This window comes from Dasypus novemcinctus, chromosome 5, assembly GCF_030445035.2.
Source record: "Dasypus novemcinctus isolate mDasNov1 chromosome 5, mDasNov1.1.hap2, whole genome shotgun sequence".
In the NCBI taxonomy this organism is placed as follows: Eukaryota; Metazoa; Chordata; class Mammalia; order Cingulata; family Dasypodidae; genus Dasypus; species Dasypus novemcinctus.
Window position 1 is genome coordinate 108,032,589 of NC_080677.1, and position 14,314 is coordinate 108,046,902.

The 14,314-nt window shown below is 37.5% G+C and overlaps 1 protein-coding gene and 1 non-coding gene across 3 annotated transcripts in view; both read left to right on the plus strand.

Annotated features, from left to right (window-relative positions):
* STRIP2 (striatin interacting protein 2) overlaps positions 1-10,829 on the plus strand; it is a 68,953-nt gene extending 58,124 nt beyond the window's left edge. For both annotated transcript variants that reach the window (XM_058297345.2, XM_058297344.2), the window contains exon 21: positions 8,283-10,829. In XM_058297345.2, coding sequence (XP_058153328.1) covers positions 8,283-8,581 — 299 coding nt within the window. In that variant the 3' untranslated portion in view covers positions 8,582-10,829. The remainder of the gene's footprint in view (positions 1-8,282) is intronic.
* Positions 10,830-12,456: 1,627 nt separating this feature from the next.
* LOC111765315 (U6 spliceosomal RNA) lies at positions 12,457-12,563 on the plus strand. Its single transcript, XR_002797696.1, has one exon. It is a non-coding gene; the product is annotated as a U6 spliceosomal RNA (small nuclear RNA).
* The last annotated feature ends 1,751 nt before the right edge of the window (positions 12,564-14,314 follow it).

Sequence of the window (14,314 nt, forward strand, 5' to 3'; positions counted from 1 at the left end):
TAGGGTTCACTGTGTTATACAGTCCCATGTTTTATCTTGTTTCATTCTAGTAACTTACATAACCCAAAACTTCCCCTTTCAGTGCTATTAATCACACAATAATATGCTACCATCACCACCATCCATTTCCAAACCTTTACAATCAACTTAAATAGAAATTCTGTACAAATTTAAGCATCAGCTCCCCATTCTCTATCTCAATCTCTCCCCTGGTAACCTATATTCTAGATTCTGACTCTATGAACTTATACTTAGTTCATATGAGTGAGATCATACCGTATTTGTCCTTTTGTGCCTGGCTTATTTCACTCAGCATAATGTCCTCAAGGTTCATCCATGTTGTTGCATGCATCAGGGCTTTATTCCTTTTTACAGTTGAATAATATTCTTTCATGTATATACCACATTCTGTTTATCCATTCTTCAGTTAATGGACACTTCCATCTTTTGGCAATTGTGAATAATGCCACTATGAACATTAGTGTTCAAATATCTGTTCAATTCTTCTGGCTATATACCTAGTAGCAGGATTTCTAGGTCATATGGTAATTCTGTATTTAGCTTCCTAAGGAACTACCAAACTTTTCCACAGTGGTTGCACCATTTTACATCCCCCAAAACAATGAATGAATGTTTCTATTTCTCCATATGACAGTTTGAAGCTTTTTGTGGATCCCAGGGAAGATCATGTCCTTAGAGCTAATACATTCCTGTGCATGTAAACCTATTGTAGGTGGGAACTCTTGATTAAATTGCTTCTGTTAAGGGCCTTTGATTGGATTGTGTGGCCCACTGTGGGTCCTAATCCTCTAACTGGCTTCCTTTATAAATAGAGGACAAAAAGCAGCAGACACAGAGAAAAAAGTAGAAGAGACAAAGGAAGGACTCCAGGAGTTGATGAGGCAGGAGAGAGAAAAGCCACAGGCCCAGAGAAGAGGGGAGAGGCAAATGGACTAGCACTGTGCCCTGACATGAGTTTGATCTCCCGCAGCTGCAGCTTGGTGAGACAGCATCTCTTGATCTGGGTACTTTTACAGCCTGAGAACTGTAAGCTTTTAACCTAACAAATTCCCATTATAAAAGCCAGCACATTTCTGGTACATTGCACCAAGCAGCCTATAGCAATTAAAACACTCTACATCCTCTCCAACACTTGTAATTTTCTGTTTTTTTAATAGTAGCAATTATAGTGGTTGTGAAATGGTATCTCATTGTGGTTTTGATTTGCATTTCCCTAATAACTAGTGATATTGAGTATTTGTTCATCTGCTTTTTAGCCATGTATTTCCTTTTCGGAGAAATGTCTGTTCAAGTCTTTTGCCCATTTTTAAATTGGATTATTTGTCTTTTTATTGTTGAATTGTTAGATTTCTTTATATATTCTGGATATGAAACCCTTATCAGATACTTGATGTCCAAATATTTTCTCCCATTGAGTAGGTTGTCTTTTCACTTTCATGACAAAGTCTCTTGATGCATAAAAGTTTTTTAATTTTGAGGAGATCCCGTTTATCTTTTTTTTTTTTCCCATTGCTTGTGCTCTGGATGTAAAGTTCAAGGAACCATTACCCAACGCAAGATCCCAATGATGCTTTCCTACATTTTCTTCTAGGAGTTCTATAGTCCTGGTTCTTAATTTTAGGTCTTTGATCCATTTTGAATTAATTTTTGTATTTGGTGTGAGATAGAGGTCCTTTTTCATTCTTTTGCATATGGATATACAGTTTTCCAATCATCATTTGTTGCAGAGACTATTCTTTCCCAATTAAGTGGACTTGGCAGCCTTGTCAAAAATCAGTTGACAAGGAGTGAATGTAGCTTAAGTGGTTGAGCACCTCCTTCCCATGTAGGAGGTCCTGGCTTCAATCTCCAGGATCTCCTTTTAAAAAAAATCAATTGGCCATAAATATGAGTGTCTATTTCTGAAATCTCAAGTCAATCCCATTGCTTGTACCAATACCATGCTGTTTTGACCTCTGTAGCTTTGTGATATGCTTTAAAGTCAAGAAGTGTGAGTCCTCCAACTTTATTCTTCTTTTTCAGATGTTTTTGGATATTTGGGGCTCCTTAACCCCTTCTAAATAAATTCCTTGAACAGTTTTATTCACACACAATACAATCCATCCAAAGTGTATGATCAGTGGTTCTCAGTATAATCACATAGTTGTGTTTTCATGACCACAATCACTTTTAGAACATTTTCATTGCTCCAAAAAGAAAAACCCCATACTACCCTCTATTATTGACACTTAGCATTGGTGTGGGACCTTTGTTACAAGTGATGGAAAAATATTAAGATATTACTGTTATCTGTAATCCATAGTTTGCATTAGGTGTATTTTTTCCCAAATGCCACCGTATTATTAACCTCTTATAATAATGACATACATTTGTTCTAGTTCATGGAAGACCATTCTTATATTTGTACTATTTACCACCTTCATTGTCCACAACAGTGTTCACTATGTTACAGTCCTTTGTTTCATTCCCCAGCTTTCCTTCTAGTGACATACATGACCCTAAACTTCTCCTATCAACCATAATCACACACGATTCAGTGCTATTAATTACACTTGCAATACTGTGGTAACATTATTTTCATCCATTTCCAAACATTTAAAGCCAATCTTATTTAAAATTCTGCATAAATTAAGCATTAGCTCCCCATTTTCTATCCTCATTCCACCTTCTGGTGACATATATTTTAGATGTTAACTCCATCAGTTTGTTCATTTCATTTAGTTCATATTAGTGAGATCATACAGTATCTGTCCTTTTGTGTCTGGCTTATTTCACTCAGCATAATGTCCTCAAAGTTCATCCATGTTGTTTCATTCCAAATAAATTTGACAATTGGCTTTTCCATTTCTTCAAAGAAGGGTGTTGGAATTTTGATTGGGATTGCAAAGAACCTGTAATCATTGGGGAAGAATTGATATCTTAATGATATTTAGTCTTTTGATCCATGAACCCACAATGTCTCTCCATTTATTTAGGTCTTTGATTTCTTTTAGCAATGTTTTGTACTTTTCTATGTACAAGTCCTTTACATCCTTGGTTAAATTTATTCCTAGATATTTGATTCCTTTAGTTGCTATTTTAAATGGAATTTTTTTCTTGATTTTCTTCTCAGATTGGTCATTACTAGTGTAGAGAAACACTATTGATTTTTATGTGTTCATCTTGGACTCTGCCACTGCTGAATTTGTTTATCAGTTATAGTAGCTTTGTTGTAGATTTTTTCAGGGCTTTCTATATATGGGGTCATGTCATCTGCAAATAGTGAAAGTTTTACTTCTTCCTTTCCAATTTGGATGCCTTTTATTTCTTTTTCTTGCCTAATTTGCTTTGGCTAGAACTTCCAGTACAATGTTGAATAACACCGGAAACAGTGGGCATCCTTGTCTTGTTCCAGATCTTGGAAAGCTTTGTCTTTCACCATTGAGTATGTTAGCTGTTTCTTTCTCATACATGCCCTTTATCATGTTTAGGAAGTTTCCTTCTATTCCTACTTTCTAAGTGCTTTTATCAAGAAAGGATGCTGAATTTCATCAAATGCCTTTTCTTGTGTCAATTAAGATGATCATGTGTTTTTTCCCCTTCATTCTGTTAATGTGGTGTATTAGTCAGCCAAAGGGGTGCTGATGCAAAATACCAGAAATCTGCTGGTTTTTATAAAGAGTATTTATTTAGAGTAGAAGCTTACAGTTACCAGGTCATAAAGCACAAGTTACCTCCCTCACCAAAGTCCGTTGCCACTTATTGGAGCAAGATGACTGCTGACATCTGCAAAGGTTCAGTCTTCCTCTTCCTCTCAAGGCACCATGGTCCCAGCTGCTTCCAGTATCAGCTGTAGGCTGGAATAAGTCTTACCTCTCTCCTGGGGCTCATTCCTCTCCAGGTTCAGCTGCTCTGGTCTCTCCACAAGGTCAGCTGTAAACTGTCAGGTTCTTTCTCTTCCCAGGGCCTCTGCTGTGTCTATGGAGCTTTCTCTATTCCTCTGTTTTCTTCTGTGTGTTCACTTACCGGGGCTCCAACTCTGCCCTGTCATTTTCTTGTGAGTCCCTGCCCACCAACTAACATGGCCAAATCATAATTTAATCAAGTAAAAGTGAAACCTCTGAATTTAGTACAATCAAGGTGGAACACCCCTGAAAGAACAGACCAGTTTACAACATAATCCAATATCGATTTTTGGAAAATATAAACAATATCCAACTGTAACATGTGGTATATTACATCAATAGATTTTATGTTGAACCACCCTTGCATACCTAGAATAAAACCCATTTGATCATGGTGTCTAATTATTCTGATGTGCTGTTAGATTTTATTTGCAAGTTTTTTTGTTGAGGATTTTTGCATTTATATTCATAAGAGTTTAATTTTCTTGTAGTATCTTTATCTGGCTTTGGTATTAGGTGACATTGGCCTCATAAAATGAGTTAGGTTAGTGCTCCCACTTCTTCATATTTTTTTTGGAAGAGTTTGAGCAGGATTAGTGTTACTTCTTGGAATGATTGATAGAATTCCCCTGTGGAGTCATCTGTTCCTGGGCTCTTCTCTTTGTTGGGAGGTGCTTGATGACTGACTCAATCTCTTTGCTTGTAATTGGTCTGTTGAGGTCTTCTATTTCTTGTAGAGTCAGTGTAGGTTGTTCATATATTTCTAGGAATTTGTCCATTTCATCTAGGTTGTCTAATTTGTTGGCATGCAGGTGTTCATAGTATCCTCTTATTATTTCTCTGGGGTCAGTTGTAACAGCTGTCCTCGAATTTCTGATTTAAGTTATTTATATCCTCTTTTTTTCTTTGTCAGTCTAGCTAAGGGTTTGTCCATTTTATTAATCTTTACAACTTTTGGTTTGGTTAATTCTATTGTTTTTTTTATTCTTGATTTTATTTATTTCTGCTCTAATCTTTGTTATTTCCTTCTTTCTGCTTGGAGTTTATTTTGCTCTTCTTTATCTAGTTCTTCCAGGTGTGCAGTTAGGTCTTTGACTTTAGCTCTTTCATCATTTTTAATGTAGTTTTTTAGGGCAATAAATTTCCCTCTCTACACTATCTTTGCTGCCTCCCATAAGTTTTTATATGTTGTGTTCTCATTTTTGTTTGTCTCAAGATATTTACTGATTTCCCTTGCAGTTTCTTCTTTGACCAACCGATTGTGTAAGAGTGTTATTTAACGTCCATATATTTGTGGATATTTTCATCTCTCTCTCCATTACTGATTTCCAGCTTTATTCTGTTACGGTCACAGAAGATGCTTTGTATGATTTCAGTCTTTCTAAAATTATTGAGACTTCTTTTGTGACCTAACACATGATCTATCCTCGAGAATGATCCATGTGCGCTTGAGAAGAATGTTTATCTTGCTATTCTGGGTTGCAGTGTTCAGTATATGTCTGTTGGGTCATTTAGCATATTGTTCAAGTTCTCTGTTTTCTTATTGATCTTCTGCCTAGATGTTCTATCTATTGATGAGAGTGGTGTATTGAAGTCTCCAACTATTATTATAAAAATGTCTGTTTTTCCCTTTAATTTTGCCAGTGTTTTACCATGTATTTTGAGGTACCATGGTTTGATGCATAAATATTTACGATTGTTATTTTTTCTTGGTTGATTGCCCCTTTTATTAATATATAGTGTCCTTTGTCTTTTATAACAGCTTTTGACTTAATGTATATTAGTATAGCTACCCCAACTCTTTTTTTGGTTACTATTTGCATAGAATACCTTTTTTCCAACCTTTTACTTTCAACATATTTGTGTCTTTGCATCTAAAGTGAGTTTCTTGTAAACAACACATAGTTCGATCATGCTTTTTTGTCCGTTCTGGCAATCTGTGTCTTTTGGTTGGGGAGTTTAATCCATTAACATTCATTATTATTATTATTCCTGTAAAGGCAGTACTTACTTCACCCATTCTGTCCTTTGGTTTTTGTATGTCATATCTTTCTTTTGTCTCTCTTTTTTATTCTTTTTAGTGATTTGTTTATTTCTCCTTCCCCCCCCTCCATTGCTTTCTGTGTCCATTCGCTGTGTGTTCTTCTGTGTCTGCTTGCATTCTCATTAGGTGGCTCTGGGAACCGATCCTGGGACCTTCTGGTATCAAACCCTGGGCCTCCTATATGGTAGACAGGAGTCCAATTGCTTGAGCCATCTCTCTTTTCTTTTATTGTAACCTTCTCAGTATATTTGATTTTTTGTGATATGTTTGACAGATCCATTTCTCATTTTTGTTTCTGTATATTTTTAAAATAGTTTGTGGTTATCCTGGAGATATATATTATACAACCTACATCTATAACCTACTAATTTCCCTCATTTTTTAAGGACAGTTTTGCTAGATAAAGAGTTTTGGCTGGCAGATTTTCTTTCAGTACTTTAACTATATCATACCACTGCCTTCTGGCCTCCATGGTTTCTGATGAAAAATCAGCATTTACTCTTATTGAAGATCCCTTATATGTGATGAATTACTTTTCTCTTGCTGCTTTCATAATTCTCTCTTTATCTTTGGCTTTTGACATTCTGATAAATGTATGTGTCTCAGAGGAAGACTACTAGGATTTATTCTGTTGGAGTACCTTGAGTTTTTGTATGTATATTTATGTCTTTCATAAGAGTGGGAAATTTTTGGCCATTATTTCCTCAAACATTCTTTCTACTCCTTTTCCTTTCTCTTCTCCTTCTGGAACATCCATAACACAGATGTTTGTATACTTCATGCTGTCACCCAAATCCCTGAGACTCTGCTCAATTTTTTTCATTCTTTTCTTTATCTGTTCTTCTGTCTGTAAGATTTCTATTGTCCTGTCTTCTAGTTTCCTGGTTCTTTCTTCTGCCTGTTCAAATCTGCTGCTGTATGCCTCTAGTGTATTTTTTAAAATTTCTCTCCCCTCCCCCTTTGCCTCCTGTTGTCTGCAGTCAGTGTCCATTTGCTGTGTGTTCTTCTGTGTCTGCTTGTATTCTTGTCAGTGGCACCCGGAACCTGTCTCATTTTGTTGCGTCATCTTGCTGCGTCAGCTCTCCATGTGTGTGGCGCCATTCCTGGACAGGTTCCACTTTTTTTTTTCTGTGCTGGGCGGCTCTCCTTACAGGGTGCACTCCTTGTGCACAGGGCTCCCTTATGCGGGGACACCCCTGCGTGGCACGGCACTCCTTGCATGCATCAGCACTGAGCATGGGCCAGCTCATCACACGGGTCAGGAGGCCCTGAATTTGAACCTTGGACCTCCCATGTGGTAGGTGGATGCCCTATCCATTGGGCTAAATCCGCTTCCCGCCTCTAGTGTATTTTTAATCTCTACTATTTTGCCTTTCATCTCCAAAACTTCTGTTATGTTTCTTTTTGTACTTTCAAATTATTTTTTATGCTCCCACATTGTCTTCTTAATATCCTATATCTGTTTATGTATATTTTTCCTCATCTGCTTGAATTGATTTAGGAGATTTGTTTGAACATCTTCGATTAGTTGTTCCAACATCTGAGTGTCCTCTAAAGTTTTAATTTGTTCACTAGACTGAGCGTCCTGTTTCTTGGTTTGACTTGTAATTTTTTGCTGATATCTAGGCAGCTCATTATCTTGATTAGGTAACTCTGAATGTCTGTTTCTCCCCATTGTTCAGGGTTTTATTGTTGACTGACTTTGTGTTAATGCTCTTCTTTGAGGCTTGGTTTAATTTACTCTAGACCTTTAGAATGGCCCATGTTTAACTGTTTAGATTTTATCAGCTCTTCTTCCTCTGATTCTTGCCCTAGATATACAATGCAATTTTTAATATTGCACTTTTTGTGCAATTGTTTCATCTCCAGGAAAGCAATTCCTTTCCTCTGTTTCTTCTCTGGAAATCTTGATCTGTTTTGTTTTTGTGCAGACTTCTCTTCCCAGCTCCTGTGATATGTTTAAATTCTCTCCCTCACTCAGTGCCTTACACTTACACTTTTCACTTACACTTTCCTTACACTTTTCAGTTCTGGGACCCATCCCGTCTTAAAGCAGTTCGGTTTAAACCCCACCCCCTCTTTTTTTTTTTTTTTTTTTTCCTATGGGGATTTTCTTCCTCTGGTCTCTTCCCTGTTAGTGTATCCTGTTCTGGAGAGCCAGAAGGGTCAGTCCAGAAAGGTAGGTCACTTAGACAAGTCTGTTTTGCCTTTAGGTGTCTAGCTGGCTGAAACTGGATTGAGTGAGGGCACAACAGTTCTTACCAACCTTTCTAATGTGGTCTCTCTTTTTTCATTTCTTTTCTTTTCTTTTCTTTTTCTTTTTTTATCCTCAGAGTCCTATTGTGTTTGGCGCTCCTCAGCAGCTCATTTTCCACCCTGGGTCTCTATGGACTTCAGTTCCTGTGCCTGGATATGCATGGAGGTCAAAATCACTATTGTATGTCTACAGTCTCAGCCTGCAATGAGAGGGAGCCCGGGTCATGCTGCCTCTGTGTGCCTCCCCAGGAAGGGGGAGGGGAGCAGGGGCCAACCAGCTACCAGGGCAGAACTCTCCTACTTGAGATTTTTTTGTTTCATTAATTCAGCATTTGTGGAATCCTTCTCCATTCTCTTCCATCTTCCAGAGTTCTAAGCAAATAAAATTTTCCCTTTTATTCACTAAATCTCTGGGAAGGCATTTTCAGGAGATGTCTTACATCACCAAGTTGATCAGCACTAGTCACTATTTTTTAACTGGACTGACAACTTGATAATACAACCCTCAAAACATTTTTTTTTTCAAAAGTGTTCTAAAATCTATTTAATTCCAGTCAGCGCCATTGCCAATACCTACTACCCCAACTCTATTTGATATATGCCTTTCTAAACCTAGTTATTGGTACTTTTGAGTTTATCATACTTCTGTGGGACCATTCCTTTAGTCTCTTTCTTTCAACCATTTTGTCCAACTGAAAGAATTCACTGAAGGCCATATAGTCCAATCAGAGGTCTTTTTTTTTTTTTAAAGATTTATTTATTTTTATTTATTTCTCTCCCCTTCCCCCCCACCCCAGTTGTCTGTTCTCTGTGTCTATTTGCTGCGTCTTCTTTGTTCACTTCTGTTGTTGTCAGTGGCACGGGAATCTGTGTTTCTTTTTATTGCGTCATCTTGTTGTGTCAGCTCTCCGTGTGGGTGGCACCATTCCTGGGCAGGCTGCACTTTCTTTCGTGCTGGGCGGCTCTCCTTACCGGGAGCACTCCTTGCGCGTGGAGCTCCCTTACACGGGGGACACCCCTGCATGGCACGGCACTCCTTGCACGCATCAGCACTGCACATGGGCCAGCTCCACACAGGTCAAGGAGGACCAGGGTTTGAACCGCGGACCTCCCATGTGGTAGATGGACGCCCTAACCACTGGGCCAAGTCCGTTTCCCAATCAGAGGTCTTGATAAAAGGTTTGAATATCTTTCCCTTGATTTGGTATTTACTCCAAGGGAATATTAAACAATTTTTTTGCTCAAAGCATTTATAAATCTTATCTTTCAAAAGTTGGATAAGAACGGTTGCATCTTTCAGCCTCATAAATCCTGAAATTTCTGGATTCTTTTTTCCATACTATCCTTGTCTAAAAACAGGGAATTCTTTTCTGTCATCTCTTTCTTATTGTATCTTATCAAATACAACTAATTGCAACCAAATCATACCTCCAACTTTCTGTCTTAAAACCTCTTCACCCAAACACACACTTTCACTAAGTGCATCGTCTCCCTTCTGAGTTATCACAGGCAGCACCAAATGCTTTGCCATTACATGACACGGGCTGTCAATTTCCAGCCTCCTGTAAGTTGTCTCACTAGGCATTGCCCCTTAAGCCAATATCACATATTTTCAGATTTTATTATGGTAACACCCTACTGTTGCTACCAACGTCAGTATTAAACTCTTTTGCTCTGTACAACCAAAAATCCTCAAATTTAGTGGTTAATAACAACAAACATTTATTTCTTGCTCATAGATCTCTGTACCAGTTGATCTATGCTGGGCTCTAGTTGGCTGATGGACTAGCCCATACAGGAGTGAAGAGTAGAAGCAAGAGACGAAATCATATGAATGAATTTATAGCTTCTCTCAGAGGTAGTGTAATTCACAATAACCCAGATGTGGTTGCCCAGAGCAACTCACATGGACAAGCCTGACAGGCAGGGAAGATTACTCTACCTACAGGGAATCAAGCATGCATTATACCCTTACAGGGAAGGGAGTGATAATTAGGAACAAGTGTAACAGCTACCACAGTGACATAATATTGTCTTTATTCAGAAGTTAAATGTGAGTGAAAAGATAATGTATATAGATGCTAAATTGTTATTAATTCTAAATGACCACCATCCCTTTCTTAGGTCTCTGCATTATAAGAAGAGAAGCCTAGAACTATATTTCCCAGAACCCCCTACCCCAGTGGTTCCAGGTTAGAATTTACCAATAAAAGCAACTCACACAAGATTTGGAAGATGGAAGAAAAGATGGAGCCTTATCCTTTTGATGGCAATTGCAACCAGACATACAGGTAGAGATCAGTCGCTGTGGCTTCCCAATGAGTTCATGAGACTAATAGGGGGGACTTTCTTAGGGATCCTTGAAGATTTCAGCAGCTCTGCAGTGAGTATAGAGAACTACCCATTTCCATGCTTTATGCTGGGATCTTCAATTGTGGCTTTCTTGACCGTCGTCCTTAGTTTCCCTAACTGCTTAACCTAATTCCTAAGGTAACCCTTCATACTCAGAGCAAAGACTGGTTTCTCTTTTCTTAACCAAATCCTGACTGACATAATTCTGGAATGGATTATGAATATATCTGTGAACACAAACATTAAATCATTGTTATATAAAGGAAATCCTATGGATGAGTGTTTTGGTGGTTTCTCTTTTCCCCCAAGTAGTTTCGGTGCATTTGAATTCTTTCCTCTAGTACCTCTTCATAAATTAGCTAGGATTATAAATGTAGATGTAGTTCTGGAACAAAAATGAAGCTGGTTCATACAACATTCAGACTCATGACCTTGATCTCGTGGATGCTATAATTGATATGTTAAGTAGCCTTCTGAATGCTCTGGCTATTTTAAGGAGAAGGTTTCCTATTCTTTGGCTCTCTGGGAAGCTAAGTATTAAGTGTATGTTTAAAGTGATTTGCAGGGGCTAAGAAAGCCTTGTCATGATCTCAGAAATACTGAACTCTGCCATCTGGCATCTGCTCCATCTATAATATAGTTCCAGGCCAGACTTTTCTGCAGTATTGTGACCTTTCTATGAAAGAGAACATTTTATGAAATACAGAATTTAGCCATGAACATTTGTAGAACAGCCAACAGATCTATTGCTAAAAATATTCTTACATGTGATTAATACTAATACATGTTTTAATACATATTTATAAGTGTGAAAACATGAGATAGATCAAAAACACATTTTAGAATAAATATATCTACAGTGTGATTTTATTATCCATACATCAAACATAACCTTTGTGTCTGAGCTTTCTCCTGCTTTCTTACTTTCTTTCAACCAAAAAAGGAAGAATGTTAGTGAAGAAAATAATTTACTTACCTTATAATCTTACCACTCAGCACCGAGCTATTTATGTAGTGGCAGCTTAACAATATCAGGAAATGTGTAATCTCTAAAATAGGTTAGAACAATCAAAGCTTTGTTTATACTGGCAAAGCATTGCAAGAACATACAAATTTGGAAATGTTGGCATAGATCAATCCAAGGTGATTTGGGGAAAATACATGACTTATCCTACCTATTTTTCTACTAGTGAATTTCAGTGGCTTCTGGTATTCCATTAGAATCCTGGTCCAGAAATTTATAGACCTTAGATTTTCAAACGTATTTTCTCGGTAAACATATTTTTTTAATCTTTGCCAATTCTAATATCCTTAAACCATGAGACCTAAATATTTGAAACATTCTTCTATGGAAATATGTGCTTGAGTTGAAAGGAATCTGAAATCATCTAAACCAATTTCCACCCAGTGCAGGATTTCCTTTAATAGCATCCTCATGTGTTCATCCTTCTTCTAATATTTTCACTAACGAGACTATCACTAACTCACAGTTTCATTAATAAGAACTGAAATGTCTGTGACAGAATTCAGTACTCAATACAATCAGCTTGTGGTCAGAAGATTCATAAATAAATTAATGGAATCCATAGCCCCAAACCCTAGCTTTACCTTTTAGTTGCACATCCTTCTTCTTCCTCACTGTATCTGTTTCCTAGGGCTGCTGCAACAAATTACCACAACCTGGGTGGCATCAAACACAGAAATTTGTTCTCTCAACTTCTGGAGGAAGGTGTGTTGTGGGCCACCCTCCCTCCACAGGCTCTAGGGAAGAATCTTCCCTTGACTCTTACAGTGTCTGGAGGCTCCAGGTGTTCCTTGGCTTGTGGCCACATCGCTCCAATCTCTGCCTCCTCTCTGTTGTCTCTCCTCCTCTGTGACTATCTTAAAAAAGAGACACGTGTGCTCACTTTGGCAGCACATATACTAAAATTGGAATGATACAGAGAAGATTATCACGGCCCATGCGCAAGGATGATACACAAATTTGTGAAGTGTTTCATATTTTTGCATGTTTTCTAAAGCAACTAATTTAATAAAATCACTATTGTGAGGACTTTAAAAAAAAAAGATGCACGTCATTGCACCTAGGACCCACCTGGATAATCCGAGATAAGAACCTCCTCTTGAGATCCTGAACTTAATCATATCCTTTCCTATCTTAAGGTAATACTCACTCTTTTACCATAAATAATATTCACAGATTCCAGGCACCACATGGACATATTTTTTGAGGAAGCTACCATTCAACCCACTATACCCATTAATACCCATCAGACACTTAACAAATAGCAAAACTGATTCATTTACTCTTCCTCTCTATCATATTAGAAGAGCAAAGTCCCAAGGGAGCAGAAGTAAAAGCTACTGTTTTAAACAGAGCAACATCCAAATAAGACTTCTCCGTAAATATCTGAAGTTATTTTTGTTTGAAAAATGCTTGCACCTATAGATATAGTCAAAGGAGAATCAAGTAAAGAAAGATTTTCAGACTTGCTTGGGTAAGTGATATGAACTGAGGATGTAATTGAATTATGTATTTATTAGTATTTTATTAAGTATTTTATCAAAGAATACATCTGTGCACAATCAAAAATGACTCTCCTCTACCCCAGACCTCTATCACTTCCTAGATGTAATCATTATCAATATTTTTTTCTATTATTTTATCCTTTTAGAAAATTCCCATGCAAATACTTACCCATCCCTTTCCCCCCAATTTTTTTTTTCATATAATTGGGAGCACAATACACTCTATTCTATAGTTGAGTTTATCATTTATCTTGAATATCTTTCCATATTAATACACCCTCTTGTAACTACATAATTTAATATTTAAAACAATAATTCTTCCTTGATACTTCAAATATTTTTCAGCTAAGAAAAAAAGAGTATGAGATTTAAAGAATGGTGTGTATGTGTATGTAGGTGATGGGGATGGGTTAAAGGAAATCCGCTCAGTTCCCATAACTGAAGCAGGCTGAAATATAAGTTCCTACTAGTAGTTCTTCTGTTTAATCAGACTCCCAAACCTCCCCCTGCCCCCCGCAAGTGCTGTGGAGAATGCTTTCAAACTATTTGTTCCTCTAGCAATCAGCCAGATTTAAATTTCAAAAAAAAGTGATTTCAATTTTTTAAATTTTATGTAAAAGAAAATAACGTAAGTCTTTCTAAGGCTGCAAGAGTACAAAAGTCATCCCACCTGTGCTCAAACACCATCAAGGACAGTGGCTTCCTTGCTAAATAAGACAGCACCGTCTCTCCCTTTGCCTCCAGCTGGAAAATTACTTTTGAACATTCTGTAACTTTTTGTTCAAATGCTTTAAAAAGCTGGCAGGACAAAGACCCTCCATGTGGACTCCTTTGAAAATATGTCTTTTCCACAAGATATAATAGCTTTTACCCAGAAAGGCTGAACAGTGTAATGGTGCAGACTGGCAGCACTAGAACCCAACTTTGTGAGTTTATGTCTGGGCTCTGCCCCTATTGTCTGTGTGATATGAGACACGTTATTTAATCTCTCTATGCCTCGGATTTCTGATCTGTGAAATGGGAATACTACTACTACTTACCTTCCAGAGTTGTGAAGATTAAATGAGTTGATAAATAATAGTGCTTAGAATAATGCTTGTTAAATGCAAGTGTTCAGTAATTGCTAATTATTATTTCCCACCACATTCTCTTCCTTTCCTAAAAGTTCCCCAGAAGAATGATAAATAACGTTTTGTGAGAGTTTGAAACTTGATAGACCCCCAGAAAA